Source organism: Pieris napi, chromosome 6 (assembly GCF_905475465.1).
Source record: "Pieris napi chromosome 6, ilPieNapi1.2, whole genome shotgun sequence".
Taxonomy (NCBI): domain Eukaryota; kingdom Metazoa; phylum Arthropoda; class Insecta; order Lepidoptera; family Pieridae; genus Pieris; species Pieris napi.
In genome coordinates, this window is record NC_062239.1 from 774,948 (window position 1) to 797,904 (window position 22,957).

General features: G+C 34.7%; 2 protein-coding genes across 2 annotated transcripts; one reads left to right on the forward strand and one right to left on the reverse strand.

Annotated features, from left to right (window-relative positions):
- The first annotated feature begins 234 nt into the window (after positions 1-234).
- On the forward strand, positions 235-6,015 carry LOC125050196 (sorbitol dehydrogenase-like). Its single transcript, XM_047649875.1, has 8 exons — positions 235-456; positions 710-743; positions 1,118-1,251; positions 2,080-2,270; positions 3,062-3,246; positions 3,626-3,804; positions 4,961-5,082; positions 5,750-6,015. Exons 1-8 carry the CDS (start codon positions 406-408, stop codon positions 5,898-5,900), a joined length of 1,047 nt encoding a protein of 348 aa, XP_047505831.1. The 5' UTR covers positions 235-405; the 3' UTR covers positions 5,901-6,015.
- Positions 6,016-6,352: 337 nt separating this feature from the next.
- Positions 6,353-22,873, reverse strand: LOC125050121 (Bloom syndrome protein homolog). Its single transcript, XM_047649734.1, has 21 exons — positions 22,670-22,873; positions 22,510-22,574; positions 22,379-22,413; positions 22,011-22,136; positions 21,468-21,749; positions 19,905-21,024; positions 19,512-19,667; positions 16,682-16,794; positions 15,932-16,110; positions 14,626-14,791; positions 14,116-14,240; positions 13,557-13,716; positions 12,307-12,499; positions 11,618-11,814; positions 10,574-10,725; positions 10,282-10,416; positions 9,473-9,634; positions 8,432-8,622; positions 6,918-7,089; positions 6,742-6,851; positions 6,353-6,660 (listed from the first exon to the last, which is right to left on the reverse strand). Exons 1-21 carry the CDS (start codon positions 22,753-22,755, stop codon positions 6,560-6,562), a joined length of 4,026 nt encoding a protein of 1,341 aa, XP_047505690.1. The 5' UTR covers positions 22,756-22,873; the 3' UTR covers positions 6,353-6,559.
- Between the last annotated feature and the right edge of the window lie 84 nt (positions 22,874-22,957).

The window sequence follows — 22,957 nt, forward strand, 5'->3', positions numbered from 1 at the left end:
ATATATGTTACGTAAAACCGAATTTTACGAGGGCACTAAGTATTATTTTAAAATATCGCTACATAAATCTGTCTCTATGAATGCGATCAACTCAGAACTACTGATTATATTTTTGTAGTTTTTTTTATTTTCAACAAGACATTGTGGAGATAAGGTTTAGGTGTACGATATAGTCTTATGTAACCTAAATCAAATATAATATTATAATTATTGTTAAAGAGAACGAAAACAATTTGGCAAAAATACATGAAATCCAGGTTTTTTTTATATAGTGACAAAAATGATATGCACATGCAATATGAGATAATTCCAATATTGATTTGACGCAAATAGTTGCGTTTCATATTCAGATAATAATATGTTATGTTAGAATAGAGTGTAGTTAGCAACGTAACTTTAAACAGAATGGCGGAAAATATTGCTGTGGTTTTGCACGGACCGTACGATTTAAAAGTCGTAAGTATTTCAGGAAATCTACTTTCCAGATATTTAAATTAAATTAATTTAATAAAAAAGTGTCGAAATGGACAAAATGTTTTATTAAAAGCACTTTTTCGTTTATATTTTTTGTTACTTTCATCTTTTAAGCAATAATTTAAAAATTAATGTTATGACTGAATTTTAAATGAAAATAAATAAATTTTCCAAAATTAGGAATTAACTGTATAAAAATTTTGAACTAATTAAATAACGTTATAATTGTTCGCAGGAAGAATATCCAATACCAATAATAAATGATGATGGTAAGTGTTATCAAGTTAAATTTAATTTTTAATTATTTGTAAATTAACTAAATTGTGTAATTTACGTTAAAAGTCCAGTGGGAGCGGGCGCCTGATTATCGGTAGCATGATATATTTCATTATTAATAACAACAAACTAAAATATTTTGTCTTAGTGTCGTATACATAAAAGAAAGGATTGCTAATTAGTAGTTATTAGTTTTGGCAAGAAAATTCGCGAATGGACGTGCAGTAGCATAAAACATAAGTGACTTCTGCGCATCCAACTCTGGCCAAATTATTTGAAGGCCTTAAAAGTTTCATACACTTCGAGCATTTCCTGTGGGCCACGTATGCAAAACAAAGGAACTTAGGTAATTTTTTGTAAATTCCAGAAGTCCTAATAAAGGTGAGCTGTGTCGGAATATGTGGTTCGGACATCCGACTTTATTCCACAGCAAGATGCGGTATGGAGTCAATTGCAGAACCTCTTATCATGGGTCACGAAGGTGCAGGAGTTATCGTCAAAGTTTGTATTTTGATTATGATAATATTTACTATTATTATTATTAGAGCGTCATTAATGAATCCATACAAAAATAGTTGATTAACATTTCTTAATATGAATATTAGTTGTACAAAATTAAGTAAGTTTTTTTTAGTGGTCTACTATTGTATGGAAAGGCAAAAGCCTCCTCGGCTTTTGCAATTTTCATTTCATTTCTCAATTTTTCAATGAATTGTTCAAATATAATTGCTTTTATTTTTAACGATGAAAGTATATAATTTTAATTATTGTGACGTGACCTTTTTTTATTTTTATTATTGTCCTGTTCTTCGTTTTTCATATGTAATGGAGGGTACCATCCGTGATACTTATACTATTGTTTTAAATGAAGCAGAAATTGCAACGATTGATTTTTATATTTGTATTACCTATTGTCGTAATTTGTAACAAAGCCCGCAAGTTAGAAAAGGGTAAATGAGCTTACTAGTGACATAACAATCCTTGGCCTCACAACTGTTTCGATTTTTTTTTTAATAGACAAGTAGGTGATCAAGTCAAGTAGGTGACCTGCGCGCCAGGGTTCGAACCCCAGGGATGAGTGACGCACTAGGCCAACACTGCTCTACTACTAATCTAAACCGTTCCCTAAATTTATCTTCTACACAAACAGAAAACTCCAGAACCCTTGCCTTAGATTGTAACAAGTTTAACAAAAAGAAAAAACAACAATGTGTCAGATCATCGCAGACACAGAGCGCTGAACTGCTACTTACTGAGAACAGAAACATTATCAAAGAAACAAATGCTATCTAAGGCCAATACACATCAGGCGTGTTACAAAATTTCTAGGTGGGTGCCAATGTTACGAATTTAAGGCCAGGTGATAGAGTTGCTATTGAACCTACTCAGCCATGTAGGTCCTGTGAGTTTTGTCGATCTGGAAGATACAATATCTGCGAGGAACCGCGCTACTGCTCCACGTACGGATCGCCGGGAAACCTCTGTACATACTACAAGCATGTTGCCGACTTCTGTCACAAGTAAGGATCTAATAAAACTTTTCACTAAAATATCGTAAATCTAACGGTGATATTCAGAAACAAGGCTTAGCGGTAAGCGTGACTCCCGTATGTCAAAACCTTTGTTGTTTGACATATACGAATCACAGATCGCACAGTCTGGATTCTGAACCCTAAGTTTAAAGACGTATTCGACATTACCAAAAATCGAATAACACGAAAATAACTGATTAGGAAGTCAACCTGTAGGGTGAATATTATTTAAGATATAAAATATTTGAAGCAAGGTATAAAAAAAATTATGTTACTTTGGGTTCATTCCACATTTTCCTGTATACATTACACATTAATACAACATTGTTATACATTAATACAACATTGACTTTAAACGACTTTTTAAAGTCAACTTTAGCTTTGACTAAAAAGTTTGGATAATTTTCGAAGAGGAGGTTCGCAAGTTGCAACCATTTGTTCTCCAGGCTTAAACTTTTAACACCACTATTCGTTCTTGTACTACGTGTGTGTGCATAGCGAATTTTATTAAAAATAAATAAAAAATTACTCTATTCCATTATTTTTGAAAATATGCTCACATTATCCCGTAACTAACCCGGTAATAATTCTAAAAAATAACAACCTGCACATTTATCATTTGAAAGCGTTTTTCATTAAAAATTTTCTAACAACAAAATGATAAAAGAAATTAACACAACAAAAACCGATTAAATTTGAAAACTGGTGAGAGCAGATTTCTTTGTTTTTTTATTTCCTGCATTTAAAATTATATAATTCAAGTCGATACACGTCTTTAGAATCCCTGAAAACGTAAGTATGGAAGAAGGTGCAGCAGTACAGCCACTCGCGATCGCAATACACGCATGTAATCGCGCAGGAATCAAACTGGGAACCAACGTCGTGATATTAGGTGCAGGACCTATTGGAGTTCTGTGCGCTATGACTGCGAAGGCTATGGGTGCTGATAAGATTCTAATAACAGGTAACCCTCTAATGTATTGAAAATGAATGCAATTTATTAAAATGTAGGGTAGACTGGGTACGGTTGAAACAGAGCGAATATCTCAACAACCGTGTGTGATGCGTTGAGGTATACAAGGGGAGAACTAAGTGGCCTATTGAACGAAAATATAAGCTACTAGTAGAAGAATGCTAGAGTATAAAATCGGTTCTTAAGGCAACTTTACCGGCGTAAATATTACTGTTACCCGTTCTTGTAGACATCTACGTTTTTGCAGGGCACGTTGGAGTATGAATCACTTGATTTACGGAAAGAGCTATCGGCAATCTACTTTGCATTGAGAGGGGTCGATGATTTGTAAATGAATAAATAAATAAATGTTTTATCTCTTTAAATTTAGATTTGGTAGAATCGAGACTTACGACGGCACATAAATTAGGAGCCGACTACACTCTCTTGGTGAACGAGGAATACAGCGATCAAAAGCAAGTAGAAAAAATTGTGGAAATATTGGGTACAACACCAAATGTCACCATCGAAGCTTGTGGGTCTACGTCAGCTCAGCGAGTGGCTATGATGGTATGTACCACTCACAGGCAACGCAAATTAATTTGTAGAAACTAGTCTCTCTAACATTCTTGCCCGCTCTACGTCCTTGACTTGCGAACTGCTATATGAATACGTTCGTTGGCAGTGCGTTTAAACCCTGGATGTGAATCAATGGACTTTTGTGTGTTCATTTGCACATGAAGGAAAACATCGTGAAGAAACCGTTAGATCCAAACATGTCAGGCACATCGCCGCTTATTTTATAAAGAATAAACAAAGTAACAGATCCATATGAAAGCTAGACCCCCATGGGGTTGCAAAGCAAATGGATAATTTATTACGTTTTACAGATTAACTTGCATAAGAAAATTATATTAAAAGTGTATCAAATACGTCTCCCGTACGTACCACATGAATCTTTTAAATAAAGTACTCACCTGTCTCTTTTCATCACAGCGAGACCACGATTTGATAGAAAGAGGTGAAAGGCTCCTTTAAGGTGATATCAGACGGTTCACTCGAATGATTGTTCACTCGAGTGAATGCTTCATTTTTTTTCATTCTATGTTCACACGGCTTAGACGAAATGATACAGAAATGAACATTCATTGTTCTTTCTTTTAAATATGTCGAATGAAGTCGTACGTCTTGGAATTAGTTTAATTTGTGATCATTTAATCAAAGAGTTGACAAAAAAGAAGCAAAGAAAACGTCGACGGTGGTGGGTGCGACCATGGATTGAAAGAAGAAATTTATTAGGAGCTTCCAATACATTGTTGAGAGAACTAGCCGTTGAAGATCCTGATTCATATTGTTATCATCTTCGAATGGATGAAAGTAAATTTAAAGAAAAGTTAAAAAAAAGTTATAACTTCGTCGACAACGTGATGTCCGTCGGCTACAGGACTCGAAACAAAATGGCCGAATCCGAATGAACGTTCTCTCAGAGTTCAGACCGTTCATTTCTCGTTCATTCGGAGTGAGAATGAAAGATACCGGATGCCAATATCCAACACTGTTGGATCGGTTCACTAATGAATTCATTCGGCACTCGTGTTTCATTTTTTGTTCAGACATTTCATTTCGAGTGAAATGTACCGAATGAAAGGTGAAAATGAACAAAAAATGAACCGTCTGATATCACCTTTAGTTAAGAGTGCAATTAGAGCGTTTTTATCTTCTTTAGGTAACGCGAACAGGTGGAACAGTTTTAATCGTCGGCATCGGCGAAGAGACTGCTGAGCTGCCGTTGAGTAACGCAATGTTACGAGAAGTTAATATTATTGGAGCTTTTCACCTTTTGAATTCGTAAGTATTATTAAGCTACAAACAATGTGTTGGAGACAGGCTCACAGCTGCTAAAAATAAATTTAGTTCAGACTTAGTTAAAATAATCTCAAAATTCGATTCATTGAAACTATTCGGAAACGTTGCGGTGTCGGGTAATTAGTTTGAGCAAAATAGTAATTATAAGATAAGTATTTTTTCGGTTTATTCCGTCCAGACCGATACGACAACTAAATACTCTTTAATGGTGGAGGTAATTCGAAATAAATTTACTAGATATATTTACATGAGGTTCTATGGAGTGTTACATCCATTTTACCCGGCTATGTATTCAAAATTCTTGCGCACACTGTATACTATTGTATGTGAGAATTATATATTTTCGTTGCACACTGGCAGAATTCACAAGGATTGCATTATTCATAATTTATCATTAAAGATTTAGCTTTTTTGTTTTCTTGTTTTGTTTATAATATGTAATATTATGTTTTTAGTTTCAATTTTGTATTAATAAGTTTTCTATTGTATTTGTATGGGATAAGGGTTAAAGAACCGAATTAGAAAAAAGCGCTAATCCGCTATCCGGCTTGATAATTAGACCCTCCGCCGGGAAATTAATATGTTAGCTTATCAAAAAGTGCCATTCTCATTACAGGTAAAACCATTAACTCTTCTTGGGCTTTTTCAGGTACCCAGCCGCATTGTCTGCAGTTTCAAACCGAAAAATTGACTTGAAATCATTAATAACACATCACTTTCCTATTCACAAAGCTAAGGACGCAATAGAGCTGGCAAAGACCGGGAAAGCTATGAAGGTCATCATCCATGTAGATCAATAAAAATACTTAATTTTAAATGAATTTGTCTCTAAACCTACAATATTCATCTTTAAAAATTTAGAATTTATAGTTCAGTTTAAAAAACCTCTATTTAAAATAAATGTTATATTGTTAATACCCGTTATTTATTTAACTGACCCTCATTGACATCCTAACAATTGTTAATCGTTGTCAATGAAGGGACAGGTTTCACCCACCTCTAAGTACAAAGTCAAATCATTTATTTCAATTAGACCATCTAAAATGGCACTTTTGAACGTCAAAAAAAATATATAAAGAAGATTCTAGTTGCCCCTTCCAAAAGGTAGTTTCGTGTGGAGAAGAATGGGCAAGAAACTCCACACTTACTCTTTTAAAATAGGTTTACAATATTTTGTTACATTTGTTAAATAATTATATGTGAAGACAACAAGATTACAAATTAAGATTTCTAGCCAAAATAAAATTAATTAAGATTTTTACAATTAGATTTATTATTTACACAGAATCACAGATTAAGTCATTTAAGTATATAGAAAGGAAATAACAAAATAATTCATAAAAAGGAAAAAAATGTAAGCATTAAGTTTCTGTGTTATTAATAAAAATAGAACAATTTAAAAAAAATTACTTATATTGAATGTCTAATTATATAAAAACCGAATTAACAAAGCGGCGAATTAGAAGTTAAATTTACTAGAAAGGGCGACTCCAGGTCGTGTGTTCGCCACCGTGGTCCGAGGTACTGGCATACTGCCCAGCTTGCTACCGCTTGAAGATCCTAAAAGTAATGAGTGTTATAGACCACATCGGGCATGCGCCTGCGCAGGTGCGTACAAAAAGTATAAATAACAGATCTCACCAGACTTAGCGGGAGAGCGCTTGGTGCCAGTGGAGCCTCGGCCTCTGCGGGCGAAGGTCCCTCGATAGGCCTTCTTCTTGGCAGACGACGGAGTCTTCTTACGTCTGTACCTGAACACACGAGACGGATTTAATAGACTATAAACCATCAATCAATATTATTTAACTATAGCTTACTTCTTCCTAACTCCCCCCCTATAAGTCCCCCTTCCCCTGCCCCGGGAGGAGCTAGTGCTGGCTTCACGGGCCAGACTTCCCCAGTCCGTGTCGGATCCCGAATCGTTCTGAAAATCTTTGTCCTCTTGCTTCTTCTCGTCTTCTAATTCGTCTTGGTACTGCATTAAGAGACCTGAAAATATTTTGAAATTGATTACTTTCTATGTAACAAAGGGCATCTCGATCACAAAAACAAAAAAAGTTTGAATGTATATATGTCGCTGTAAAGTAGTTAAATCAGAGAGAAAGAAACATAAAACAAACAAAAAAAAATATTTCATTATTTAGGAAAAAAAATTTTTTACGACAATATACATAGGGAAATATATAAATATATATTTTTTTCCAATCAAATATCTTGGTCACACTACCAAAGTTGAAATGCGTCTTGTTGTCTAGGAACGTTTAGGAAACTTGTTAAACGTTTCGTTCAGTCACTTGACTGGCGGAACTTTAACGACTTGATTGAATATCGATATTTAACTAATTGTCTAGAGATTAAATTAACACTCTGATTTAACTACTTTACTGCGATATATATATATCGTAAGACGAGACGTAGCGATTACAAATGACTACTTTGTCCTAAAACATATTGGATTTTGACATTCGGGAGTGTTAGTTTGCATAAGTCTCGAGTCTAAACAATTCCAATGCGAGGTGCCGGAAGTCTTAGGTTGGTTTTTGCAGACGGAATTTGTAAAATTCTGTTCATTTTGAACCTTAGGGATGAATGGGAGACGACGATGTTAATATTCTGTAAGAGGTTCTATATTTGACAATTCGACAATTTGTAAAGAAACGTAACACCGGCTGGAGATCTCCGATCGTACAGTGACATAATTTTAAATTTCCTAAGTCGACTACTGCCTATGAGAAATTCCTGTACTAATTAATATATGCAAAGTGTAAAAATGATTTTCCTTTAAGATTGCTTTTAAAGCTTTGCGAATAGATCGCATATAAGGGATTCAAAATAACGTTACCGTATTCAATACGACTGCGCGCTAAAGCGTTTATACAAAATTGTTTTAGTTTTACAGCCAAATCTGTATTCCGTTTAAGTAATCCGATTGCCCTACCCCTTAATAATTATATATAATGGTAGCGAGCCAGTCCTACCGCATCTATACGAGACACGTACGTTGCGTATACGTCCAATGACCTGAGTTCAATGGCCGACCTTACGCGCGTATGAGTGTGTGTACCGGTCAACCAATCACAAGTCAAGAGCTTGACAGTAAGTGGAGAACTGGCCCGCTAAGCGTTTCTAAAAATAAATAAAAGTTGTGTAAAAAACTAACTTTTTAGGCAAATGAACCTTGCGGACGCCCAAAAAGTCATCGCAGCCCATGGACACCCAGTTTAGCGAGTACGTTGCCGGCCTTTGAGAAAGGAGTATGCTCTTTTTTAATGTAACTGGATGTCGTTGCATAAATGGTTGTTTCTCGTTACTTAAAATACATTAATCTCACCTATCTTCTCGATGGCATAAGCAGACGTTATCTGGAGAAGGTCCTGCCCGTACTTCTCGAAGTTGGCCCGCGTGATGTGAGGTAGCGTCAGCATATCTGGCGCACTTTCAGGCAGTCGTATGGACATGGCCTTGAGAGCGGCCAGAGGCAGCACTGCGGTTAGGGATGAGCCACGAGCGGCTGCCATTTCCCTAAATACAAAATTTCAATACGTCTAAAACTTTTCCATACTTTTCTGAACGTAAGTTTCAAAATATTATAGAACATTAAGACTGTTAATGAACATTACCTTAGTTTAAGATATTCACTAGTATTGTAGAAAATTATGTCAACATAATATTGCTTATTAGCCATAAGTATTGTATAGGGTAGATTCATGTAAAGTAGCACGCTTTAATTTAACTTTATTAAAAAAAAGTTAGGATAACTTGCTGAAAACTAGATTGATACCGTGCTGTGCCGTCCCATAACTCGATAACTCTGGCTGTACGGCGGATATATCCGTTATTCTTCAATTTGCAAATAAACTTTCGTTTCTGGTGTAGATTATTTATGACTTAAATGGGGGTTTATGTTGGAATTATTAGCACTACGACCAAGACGCGTAAAGAAGCGCGCGAATGCTATATAATGCGAAGTCACACCGAGATCGTGGCTATCATAAAAAAATATATTAAGGATTAAGTTTACTTTGTTCTTTTACAAGAAATCAAAAAAACGTGTGTGTACTTATGTACACACGTTAGAAGTTATAATAATTTTCTTCGAACATTTTGGTTTAGATAAACACGACTCTGAAAAACACTACGCCATGACAGACAAAGCAACTTGTCGATAAATCAGAACAAGCGCCAACTAGCGGCCCAGACTGTTTTACCGACGTTTGAACAGATATTCAGGGTGTCGGTTATTGTGATGGTGTGCGCGCGCATTGTAAAAAATTACACTTATTATTTGACAACGTAAACTAAACAAATTTTCGTCTTGAACTCAATTGAAATTGGATAACCGGAATTTAAAAAAAAACCGTTTGAACCTCACCTGCAAGCCTCGACGAGGTCAGCGTAGCATCGCTCCTCGATCCTCTTGATGAGAGCAATGATGGGGGTCTCCTTTCTATCTGTGGCCACTTCTGTCGTCACCAGGGTTGCCTTCTTCTCCACCTTCATCGGGAATACCACTCGGAGGTTGCCAGACATCAGCCTTTGTATTACAGAAATATTTATATGTTTTTAACCGACTTAAAAAGAAAGACAAACCTGTATACTTAGATAACATATACATATATTTGAGTATAATGATCTGATATTCATTTTTGCTTCTTTCGAGCACGTGTGCTAAAATTCTATTAAAAATAAATGTTTGTCCGCGTTGTCTAAATTCACATATAATATATATCGAGCTATAAGCTCTTTTAGTTTGTTTCAAGTTAGAGAACCGTCTAAATTTCATCAAAATCGGATAAGTCGTTTATGAGATGGGTATTATGTTTATGAGTAGTCGTTTATGGATAGGTTCATGCATTTCTGGATTTTAATCATGCATATATTATTGGTAATTTTTTTAATGTCATAGAAGGCAAACAGGCAGGAGGCTGATGATGTTAAATGATACCACCGCCCATGGACACTCGCATTGCTAGGTAATTCATTATATAAAAGTTATAAATTGAATAGATTTCGTTAGAGCCAAAGACTTTTCTTTTGGAAAAATACTTTTTAAGACAAATAAGGCGATATGAAATCGAGTCCCGTTAAGTTTAGTTCGGTTTGAAGTTCCCGATCAGAGGTGTGAAGAAGCCCCAATAAAAGCAGTTCTTGTAAGTTTTCGTGTGAAATAAATTTGCCTACTTTTGTATGTTAGGCCCCAACGTCACATATGCGCTGGCGATGTCCTTATTCACGACCAGCTTCTCGGCCAGCAGCCCTCGGACCACCATCTGACGCAGGAGACGCTGTGCATCACCACGAGGCCAGCTCTTGCATCTGAAATATATTCTTCATTATTACAAATTTATCAAGAAATTTTATTGGACCCACAATAAAGTAGGCATAAATAATAAATGCGAGTTACATTTATATGAAAAAAGCCCCTGCCATAAACAGTAAATGCAACACCTGTTTGTGGTTGTAACGCTTATACCTTGCATGTAAAGGACTCTCTCTCAAACCGGATATCCGCTGTTGCATAGAGCCTCGTAAGGCGTCGGCGATGTGCAGAAGGGTGAAGCTGGAACGTCCCGCGTCGCGGATGGCCCGCGCTATCACCTTGCACTCTTCGGTCACGTCCACCGGCTAAAAATATATATAGATAGAGAGATACATATCGGAATTAGAAAGACTATAACGCCTATATGCCATTTTTTTAGGAAACATACACGAAACATACGCGAATCGGCTTGACCGATTCTCATGAAATTTTGTGTGCATATTGGGTATGTCTGAGAATCGGACAACATCTACTTTTCATCCCCCTAAATGTTAAGGGTAGTCCACCCCTAAATATTTTTTTTGAATTTTTAGATAAATTTTATTTTTTGAATTTTTTTATGATACAGCATTAAAAAATACATACAACCCCTAATTTTCAACCCTCTACGATCAACCCCTATTTTTTATTATAAATGATATTACATGGTAAAATGACGTTTGCCGGATCAGCTATATATAATATATATGCCGCGGAATGCTCGCATTATCAGGAAATGTTCTGATCGAGTTAATTGACCGTTCATTTTTTTTGCTTTGGGTAATCGTAAAGATTGCTTCTATTACTTTTAAGAATCACAATTTATTTTGATTCAATTTGTTTTGTTATTATTTAATTGTTTCTTAATTTAGATAAGTATAACTAAACGAATAAAAGTACGAATATTGTTACGACCAATCAGAGCCGAGCAAATGCCTCGAGTTCGAGAAACGCAGGGTAGTTCTTGAGTAGTCAGTGTAGCATTGTGGTGATGAGAGGTTGGATCGAGTTGGCTCTAGTAGAATTTGATTAAAAGTGAAGAATTTATATAGGAACCAATCTAAAAAGCTCGCACGTTACCGACATGACGCCCACTAAACCCGCTATCGACGATGTCCATATCGATGGAGTGACGATATTTCTCCGACATATATAATTATGAATAATTCATTACTTGATATTTTTATATCATTAAGAATTTGAAAAACAAAAGTATACCTTATAGTTGTGGTCATTAAGGCAGTTATCGCACGCGGTCTTCTTGTCTCTCTTGCACAACTCTCGGGAGAACTTCTCTCCGAGATAAGTCAGCACTTGGGCCCTTCGACATTCGGAGACGCTTTCGCACACTTCCACCATTCGGAGGAGATTTTCTATGTGGACACGCTTCGCTTCGGGTGTCGCGTTTCTTTCCACTGAAAATTTAAAAAAATGCTAACAGAAAAACTTTTAGGCCCCAAATTCTTGTCTTATTTCTGTTTCTGGCAAATTCATGAATCTGAACATAAATGTTTTGCAAAATACAAGATACTTTGTTCGTAATTTTCTTCCACTTAAAATGAATATATGTATATAAATAATATGACAAAGTTGTCTGTAGTTTACGCGATTTAGACATTTTGGTAACTTCTTTAAAAAAAACAAAGCAATAATCTAATAGTCTGGCTAATGAAAGAAAAAGCGCGGCAAATAAAAAAAAAATTGTATGGTGACCCAAAACTTTTAGTTTGATATATTTTGTGGATTAAACTTACTTGATACTTGATTTTATTTTATTATTTTTTAGATTGATAGTAACTGTATTTCTATGAAATTAAATACTATACGTATTTAGTCTTTTACTAAAAGTAGGAGTTTATATTCGTCAAAGAAGTTACAAGTATCTCGTGAAGTATGAGGAGTCTTACGGTCCAGCAAGCGGCGATACCTAACGACGTCCCCGTAGCAGTAGTACAGCAGACAAGTGGCTGGTTCGCCGTCTCGGCCCGCCCTCCCCGCCTCTTGGTAGTACCCTTCCACGGACTTCGGCATACTGTGGTGGATCACGTAGCGGACGTCCGACTTGTCCACGCCCATGCCGAAGGCTATTGTGGCGCAGATCTGGACAAATAATACTTGAGAAAACTGGCAACGCTAGCACAAATACCTAACATAAAGTATTTTATACTTTTAAAAAGTGCGTGCGTACAAAGTACACATGTCGGAAGTAAAACTTACTAAAATAGATAATGTACCAGTATTATGATCACTTCATGTATTTGTATATCTATATTCACACTGTTTACACACTGTATACGTGGTAAAGATAATGTGAATAAATAAAAAATCTGCGTTTACTGCACAAGACGTTATGCGACAGAATTGCCATCTAAAGTTCTAATATGTAATTACTAAACGAATACATCAGCCAATAGCGTGTATCTTTTCTCGATCTCCCTTACTCTCTCTCTCTCAATCTTTCTCACTATAGCTCTCTGCCACTTCTCGCTCCATGGCACTGTGCGTGATGCGACGTTCGCTCTATCTCAGTCTCTCTCTCGATCTTTCTCATTTGCTCGCTCCCTACTTTGCTCCATGGATATTTGCTTCATGCTCCGTTCGCCCTTTCTCACTCTCTCTCAATCGATCTCAATCGCTCTCTTCCTGTTCTTCGACAACAACACTGCACATCTTCGTGACGTTGCATAATTTTTTTACTCTAAAGAAGTTTCACTTCAAAAATATTGTTTCGTGATCATTTATTTTTCTTAATAGGCACAGTTGAACAGCCTTCTGCGCCTGGTCAACACCGTCGGCTTAGGTCTAAGGCAACCCGGCTGTCTTACAATGTTTTCTTTATTTATTTATTAAAGTTCACCACACCATACGAGCTATATCTACAGTATATGTTATAAGCTATCTTTTTACAATTATGGAAAAGATAAATGTTACAAAAAATAAAAATATACCCTTCCACTTTTAGATTTTACTAGTAATTTCTTGCTTATACTAGTGAAAAGTTAAACAAACTTCTTTCTTTAAAGATCATTGTTAACAATAAAAATTAAATATACCCCAACATTTTTGTGTCTGTCTCTTTGGTCTTCTTTCTCTATGAGCTAAATCTATTAAAATAATGTCATTGTGCAATAAGTGAAATTAATCTACCCTCACTTACCACAGTAAATTTATCAGCGACCCATCCAGCCTGGACCGCCTCCCTCTTCTTATCGGTGAGTCCGGCGTGATAGGCCGCGGCCTGAATGCCCACTTTGCGCAAATCCCCTGACAGATTCTCACATTCCTTACGAGAGAGGCAGTACACTATTCCAGACGCTCTGTTTGTGCCATTTCCAGGTGGATAAGGTAGATGGAAAAAAAGTTATAACACAATTACAAAACTTAATTACTGAGAAATTTGTTATATGTGTTATTTACTTTTCTGGTAAAATTTTTGATTGCTAACTGTCGTTGCTAGTTAAATTTTTGATTGCTAACTGACGTTGCTAGTTAAATTTTTGAATGCTAATTGACGTTGCTAGTTAAATTTTTGATTGCTAATTGACGTTGCTAGTTAAATTTTTGATTGCTAACTGACGTTGCTAGTTAAATTTTCGATTGCTAACTGACGTTGCTAGTTAAATTTTTGATTGCAAACTGACGATCCTGATTAACTTTTGTTTGATTTTATAGGTCAGTAGAATAAAATGACTAAATAAAAACTCGTAGTAACAAACCTGAAGAACTTCTCCTTGATGATTTTAGCGACATCTTGGTTGATATTCTTTGGCTTCTTCTCCAATATTCTATACGCGAGGTTCGGACGATTGAAGCTGCTCAAAAACCATTTGCAATTCGTGACCTATTTTGACAAGACATTTGAACAAAAAGAGTAGTACAATGGAAGAGTGTAGTGACAATAATAATATGAATTTGACTCAAGCAATTTAATTTTAAAAGAAATATTTTATATCATATGTATCATTTTTATTTCTGCCAAATAATGAGTCTATCGTACGAATGGCCTAAGCATTTTATTAGCCAGCCAGCGTTGTAACAAACGCTACGGCTGAACATCTTTCAGGCCGCTAGTTAAACGGTTAGGCTGTTAATTGAACGGCTAATTAATCTAGTTGGCTGCAACATATATATTGTATGACTATTATAAAATTATGTTTTTAATAATAAATAAAATATGAAGTAAACGTCAAGATTTTAATTTGTTATTTTTGATTAGATAAATATACCTTAAGTTGATGCAATATGTCCATCCGTACACGGGGCGTGGCCGTAGCTGTTAACGCCATGAGGGTAGTCTCCGGAAACCGTTCTCGTAACATAAACAATCGTTTGTAATCTGGGCGAAAATCGTGACCCCATTGGGACACGCAATGCGCCTCGTCTATCACAAATCTAAAAAACAATATTATTTTCTTAAAGGTATCTCCCATTATTATTACATATAGCTATTTAACAGTTTGAAAACCAAGGTCTACTACGCTAGCCATTCTCGTTTCTCCCAAAAATATATATTATTTATTTATATTACACAAAAAGAGAATACAACAAACACGATTGGTTCTATAATTATATATCTATTATATATAAAATTCTCGTGTCACAATGTTAGTTACCATACTCCTCCGAAACGGCTCAACCGATTTTTATCAAATTTTATATGCATATTCAGTAGGTCTGAGAATCGGCTACTATCTATTTTTCATACCCCTAAGTGATAAGGGTTGTCCACCCCTAACATTTTATTTTTATTTTTTGGATGACCTTTTAATTTTTTTATAATGTGCCATTAAAAAATACATACAACCATAAATTTTCATCCCTCTACGATAAACCTCTATTTTTTTTTATAGTAGATAGTTATTTTTATTGAACTAAAAAAAAATCATAGAAATAATATAGGTATGTACATGGCAAAACAACGTTTGCCGGGTCAGCGAGTTATATATATATTACTTGCTGTTGTGCGGGACTTGGGAACAAACTTTACATACACTAATAGCCTGAATGACAATTACACAACTAGTAATCTAAGTCAGTTGGTGAAGTCAAATCATTTATTGCAGTTATCTTATTATATATCCTCCTGGCTCCTTGAGTATTAACTATTTTTATATAAATACTAGCTGACCCGGCAAACGTTTGTATTGCCATGTATAATATTTCTAGGAAACATTTTTTTAGTTCAATAAAAATAACTATCTACAAAAATAAAAAATAGGGATTTCGTAGAAGGGTGAAAATTAAGGGTCGTATGTATTTTTGTATGATATAACATAAAAAAATAAAAACAAAAAATTTTGTCGAAAAAATAAACATTTTTTTTGGGGTGGACAACCCTTATCACTTAGGAGTTTAAAAGATAGTAGCCGATTCTAAGACTTTCTGAATATGCATTAAAAAATTCATAAGAATCGGTCAAGCTGTTTCGGAAGAGTATGGAAACGAACATTGTGACTGAATTTTATATATATAGAGATTTGTAAACGTTAAAATGGCCACTTTAGACGCAATTATACCTTCTCCAAAACTCACCTAGCAATTTTCCCTCTCGAATAGAGCATGTCCAGCATGCTCTGGAACTTCGGTGAGCCGCTCACTTTCTCTGGAGTCACATACAAAAGCTTGATAGCGGGCTCGCGAAGAGACAATTTGTGATACACCTCCTCAACAGTAGCTAGAGATATATCGCCGGATAGATGAGCAGCTGGTATCTAATTAATATCTCTCTGTTACTGATATGTTTGAATTTGTGGATTGAACAGTCTTTGAAAAACTGTATGAAAGCAGCATGCTTTATGTACTCCTAGTACCCCAATACGGATTAGGGCAATAATAAGGGGAAAATATAGAACGTTACATAATATTTAACGTTTTATAATAACGCAGTGTTGGCCTAGTGGCTTCAACGTGCGAATCTCTTCCCTGAGTACGTAGGTTCGATCCCCGGCTGTGTACCAATGGACTTTCTAAGTGCATTTAACATTCGCTCGAACGGTGAAGGAAAACATCGTGAGGAAACCGGCTTGCGTTAGACCCAAACAGTCGACGGCGTATGTCAGGCATAGGAGGCTGATCACCAACTTGCATTAGATTGACCAATGATCATGAAACAGATACAGAGCTCTGAGGCCCAGACCTAAAAAGGTTCGAGCGACACTAATTTATTTTATAATAAGGCCGTATAGTTAAATGTTTCGAGCTACCGACTCTAATAATGCACTAATAGAACATAATATTTTTTTCGAGATAGACATAATTTGGCTGATATTAAAAATTACTTACGTCTAAGGACAATAGTTTGTTGACTTGATCCAAGATGAGCGATTTTAATGGGGATATAACTATTGTGACACCTGGTGTTAATATCGCAGGTAGCTGGTAGCATAGAGATTTACCTGGAATCGTTCAATAATCTTTTATAATATGTAGGTATGTGATTAAAATTCAAGAAAAAGTATGTTAAAGTCTGTGTTGTCTGAGAAATAATAAAAAAAAGTGTTTTATTTTATTATGTTCAAACGATAATTGCTGCTAGACATTTATAAACGCTCTAATATAAAAATCGGTCTATTTGTTTTAAAGTATAATTCGATATTTCCTTAATTAACACAAAAAAGATAATTATTTAAGATATAGATGCGAAATTATTACATAGTTTATATAACTCGGACACATTTTAACAAATAAATATTTGATTAGAGCCTATTGCGTATTGCCATAATAACGCAGATGTTTCTACGAAGTAATTTAATTTTTATGCTTTTAGTTTTCAGATGACAATAAGAATAATTCACAAATTTTACACGCATAAATATCAATTAGGTATATTAGAACAAATATCAAACTAGTAAGAAAAAAAATAAAAACAAGGAAACAGAATCAGAAAGTAAATAGAAACTTAAAGGCTACTTGCCTTAATTAGAAATTTTTTTTGTAAAATATATCAATATTTTCATTAATGTTAGTAATTAAGTTATAATGGTAGGGGAGCCCAAGAGGGGATTTCGGGATTTACTAAAGCGCGACAGATTAATATATAGGGGGATACCTTGTACCCGGTTAAGTACCTCCACAAAATATGAGGCCCATATCTATGGCCGCCCGTGAAGGAGACAGGATCAGATTAGTAAAAAAAAATTGACCATCAGAAATTCCCGAGCGCGTCAGATTAAGGTAGGGTGAGTTAATTACATCCTAAAAAGTGTTATCCACATCCTACATCCTTAAACCGATCGGAATCTACTAAACCGCGTTCTAAATATTTCCCTCAAAATTACATTTCCTGTGAATTTGAACCGATTCGGACCGATAGATTTTGAGAAATTTTGAAAAAATCTTAAAAAAATAAGAAATATTTTTTTTTTTAAAGTGGTTTTTTTATTGATCAACTTCAAAAACTAATCCGCCTTTGAGCTTGAAAAACCACGTCGATCGCCACCAAGCTGGTCAAAAGTGGTTGATTAGTTCGAGAGATATCGTGAACGAAAGAAACCCGAAAAAGTGTTTTTTCGGGATTACTCCGAAATTTGTGGTTCGATGAATTAAAATTGCTAAATTACTTGAGGATGAGGATGATAAAACTGCGTCGAATGCCGCCAACCGCGTGAAAATTGCTTGATCCATTCAAAAGTTATTGCGGTTTGAAAATTCCAAAAATAGTGTTCTATGAAACTTCTATCAGACTTTCGAGCTGGGAGAGCTCAAATGCATAGAAATATTATTTCTTTAAACTCAGCGAGCTCAAAATATCAATTTTAAGCGCCCAGGAATGGAATTAGCGGGAAGTTTCAGGGATGGCCCTTTAGGTGAACCGTTTTTCTAAAAAAAATTTGTCAGATCAGACGAATCCCTCTAGATAACCGTCAGATTATGAGACAGTACGTTTAGAACATAAAGATGAACCACATATATCTTAATCTGACGCGCTTGAGTATTTCAAAATTGCGTTTTTTTTTTTTGCAAATTATGAAAATGGCCGTGGGTTTGCGTCCCATCGAAATCGTCAGATTAGTGAATGAGAGCTTTTTTTTGTGCACTTAACACTCTCTTAGAAAATCTGACGCGCTCGATAATTTTTATTTTATTTTCATTTTCAACCCTTAAATACAACCACCCGCATCATGCAAACGATCAGATTAACATACGTACATTATTAAAAATACGTAGGGCATTGATGCTATAAATATCTGACGCGCTCGAGGATGTCCATGCAACAGTTTTTTTTACATATTTAACAATCTATAGCCGCTTCCCCCACCGATGAAAAGATATATATCATATAACATTTTTTCTTCTTATTATCTAAGCTTTGCATCCCAATAGGTCTCTACGACGCTCGAGTAAATCCCCATTTAGCATCGTGGGCTCCCCTACCATAAGAGAAAGCCTATTCACTGGACCAATTAAAGTAGCAGATAAACGTTAGGCACGTATAGAAGAATTTTAGTTCTAACTATGATTACAAAGAAAGGAAAATTTTGCAAGGTTATTATCAAAGATACAATATTTTACTAAAATAAACAATGACAATGAAATCACGTCGAACCCAAAAAGTCGACGGCGTGAGCCAGGAACAGAAGGCTGATCACCTACTTGCATATACAGAAATCTGAGGCTCAGACCTAAAAAGCCAAACGAGCCTCGTACGTTTGCAATAGACCACGCAAGTGTAAACGATTACAAAACTTTCTAAGAAAACTTTTTTCTGTTTTTGAACTGTTTCGATAGTATTTATGTGCCTTTTGAAACCAGGTGACCAGATTATAGTGGTATATTCTAAAACACTACTGCCAAGTGTTTTGTAAAGAGTTATAGATACCGGCTAACTTCTTGAGGATCAAACAAGGGAGTGGAAAATTTGCGCATCGTACACATACGAGCAAAAAACGTGTCTAACAAACGTCAACTGATTTATCATCACGCGATCGACACGTCACTCTCCCGCCGCCGCGCACCACCGAAGTGATACCTATAAATCGCTTCTGCGCAGGCAAGGACATTTGTTCAAGATGTTTGCCGGTATCTGTACTGTACTTGTAATGTAAACAATATAGATTTTATACGTTAGAGGTTTCTTTTATATGTGCAGTACTCGTGTGAAAGAAAGTGTTACCTCCTCCAGTAGGCATTAGCACGAAGCAATCGTGGCCTAGCAATGTAGCGTTGATAACTTGAAGCTGATTCGGCCGAAACGACTTTAACCCAAATTTTTCTTTGAACATTTCCATCATTAGGCCTGAATGTGGGAAGTTTGATCCGTCGAATTCTCCTAAAATTATATAAAAACAAACAAACGATTAGGTGATTTCTTGTTTAATAAATCATCAATGACTGTGGAAAGATATACGATTTTCAATTATATATCGTATGGTGTAAAAAATTAAGGGAGAATTGGATTATACAATCCAATTTCGCTATATTATGTACTACTTTACGTACTAAAAATGTCTAAAAAAATATTGAACGTATTTTTGAATTCGTAATGGGCAAGTATGAAAACAATTACCAGTTATTCCGTCATTTTTGGTACCCGCATGAAAATCACCCATTCCCTCATATTTTGGTGCAGTCACCGATTGATCCATTAAGTTGATCACGTCTTTACTAACATCACTGGCTTTTTCCTCCATCACTTCTCCAAAATCCTCGGGGTTATATTCTGGCCACCCGTCATCATCGATGGCAAATTCTTTATCATTAATTTGAACTTTACTCGTACTCGGTAGTGAATCACTAATATTAATAACACTGGTTCTCGAATCTTCTGGAATAATATCGGTGAGGTCGTCCATATCTATTGGCACTTCGTAATCGTCTGCATCCTCAAAATCAGTTTCACTCGGACTATCTTTAACAATTGGTGAAACGACAGTGCAAGGTTTGCCTAAATTCTGCGGAGGTTGAAATGCTACTGAACTGTTGCCTACGGGTGCACATTTGGGCGCCACTTCGGTTACCAATGGATGCAGTTTTTCAGATGCAATCTTCAATCTTTCAAATGTACTAGAAGGTACATCCCTTGTTGGCGTATTTAAATCATCAGCTGCTCGTGAAGGTCTTTTAAAAACAAATTTTCCCTTCTTAGTTTGATTATCTGATGAGTTTAAAGATTCTGAATCTGAGTTTATACTAGAATTTATGCTTTTGATAGATCCATTGCTGGGCGAAAACACATCGAAAGAGAGTGCTTTTTTAGGTACTAAATCTGAGTATATTGTTTTATTAGGTTGATTTTTATTAAATGTAGGTATATCTGGTGTTGAAGTTTCTATATTGTTAATTAGGCCTTTATCAATTACTTTATGTGCTACTTGACTAGACAGATCAAAGTCTTCAAGGTCATCATCATTATTTAGTAATGACGGACTTTCTCTACCATTCACTTCATTACTTGAATTAAGTGTTTCAGAAGAAGATTGTAAGCAGTCTCTTGGTTTCTGTTGTATGGCAAACTTTAATTTTGTTTTTAAATAATTTATTTTTGAATAGGTCTTACTGTCATATCCTGGAAACTTTTCTTTTATACAATTTGGTATTCTGTTAAATGCATCACTTATTTTTTCTAATAGTTCTATATACATTTTTTTACACTCTTCAACGTCGGTATGTGTGATAAGTTTCTTATCCTAAAATAAACAAGAATTTCATGAGCTAAGATTATTATTTTTCATTGTACATTGTTCTAAAACATAGTAGAATAATTATCATACACAAAAAACAACATACAAACAAAAAATATTTTAATGCATTTAATGTCCATAATATATAAGATATACAAGTTCTTCTCACACCCTCCTTAAATTATATTAATGGGCTATATTTTTTTTTAGGTATGAGTTTTGCTTATTAGATTTAATTTAAATTAGACATAGGAATACGAAATAAATAGAAAAATTACTATTGCATGATTCTTATGCATTTTCATGTCTAGAATCACAATCCTCTCAATTTGGTCCTCACTTGTAAATTGATAAACTAATTTTGATTGTTTGTTTATCAGTTTACAAGTCAGGACCAAATAATCAAGGACATTTATTTAGTCAACAAGTTACCAACTAGTTATACTTACATTATGCTTTTTATTTATAGCGGGATGTTCAGATATATTTAAAAGGAAACCTGATATAGAACTGTCTAACTTTAAATTTCTTAATGGATCTTTGTCCTTTTTAGGGCTGATTTTTTTTGGTGTTCTGAGATTTTTGTCCTTTTCTGCTATTTTTACTTTTACTGAAGACTTTTCTGTATCTTCTATTTTTGCTGAGTATCCAGTTTCACTTATTCTCATAGATTTAATGGAACTGGGTGAAGGACTCATATGTTTGTCACTAACATTGAATGGATTATCATCCTAAAAGGAAAGTTCATATACTGACTGCCAGAAAAACAAGCGAATTATTATGAATTATTTCGTTATACATACAAATATTTTAACAATACACAAAATATCAATTATTTTTATACAATTCATAATTTAGCAATGCATTTGACAAGATATTGTGTAAAATACACAATACCCACAATGGTACCATATAAACAAAACAAGCAATCTAGTTATTTTTACACATCTGAAGTAAGAATAGTGAACAAGTAGTTAGAATTAAAGACATACCACATCCATAGCATCAGATAGATCATTTATTTGTGAATTATATTTTGTAATATTTGTTGACGTATTTACAGAACTGCGCAGAGATGTAATATTTGATATATCTGGTTTAATATTAATTGAGTCCTCCTAAAAATGCTTACAAAGTAAAAAACCGAGACAACAGCAATATGGCAAATGTTATTGAAGGTAGTTGAGTGTCTCATTAATTAAAGTCAAGCTTATATGATTTTCTTTTATAAAACTCATCTTAATTATATAATAATAAATGATATCAGTTTTTACATACTTAAAGGAAAGTAATAAAAACTAGACTAGCCTACAAATACCCACTTACAAAACTATCTGTACAAAGTAGTTTCTTAATTTACCTTTTGATGAAAGTCCGTCTTGTAAGGTGGATTGACTGAAATAGCATAACATTTAATAAATAGAAAATTAAAATACAATACAAATGTATTTCTTATTTGATTGTAACTATGGTTCAGATTTTTACACTTACAGCTTGAAGTTGAGGATTTCGACTTCCAAACAAATTTTGATTTTTTATCAGGTTCTTTATTTGTTCTGAAATTTAAAAACGTTTTAATTTAGAAGTTTGAATAATTAATAGAAAAATCATAAACAGGTATCTTTCAGATATGTAAAAAAATTATACTGACTGTTGAATAGTACCGCAATCTTCTTTTTTAATATAATTAAATAAGGAATTTTGTTTACCAGCACCGATTGGCTTTTTGCAAGACATGTTTAATATTATGTATACAATATGTGTTACGAACAAATATTTTCTCGATTCTTGTTATTTTTGGCGCACATATTTTGATCAACATAAGAAGTTTCGTACAATATAAGAACGTCAAAACAAAACGAGTAATTGACACCTGACACAACCAAGATTTGCAAAAAATACTCCTCGAACTGGCAATTGTTGTGTGATCTGTCACATA

Coding starts and splice junctions, on each gene's coding strand:
- LOC125050196 (XM_047649875.1), top strand. CDS start 406: ATGGCGGAAAATATTGCTGTGGTTTTGCACGGACCGTACGATTTAAAA. Junction 3,247..3,625: donor TGATAAGATTCTAATAACAG/GTAACCCTCTAA, acceptor CTTTAAATTTAG/ATTTGGTAGAATCGAGACTT. Junction 3,805..4,960: donor CTCAGCGAGTGGCTATGATG/GTATGTACCACT, acceptor TATCTTCTTTAG/GTAACGCGAACAGGTGGAAC.
- LOC125050121 (XM_047649734.1), bottom strand. CDS start 22,755: ATGTCTTGCAAAAAGCCAATCGGTGCTGGTAAACAAAATTCCTTATTT. Junction 22,575..22,669: donor GATTGCGGTACTATTCAACA/GTCAGTATAATT, acceptor TTTAAATTTCAG/AACAAATAAAGAACCTGATA. Junction 19,668..19,904: donor CAAAAATGACGGAATAACTG/GTAATTGTTTTC, acceptor ATATAATTTTAG/GAGAATTCGACGGATCAAAC.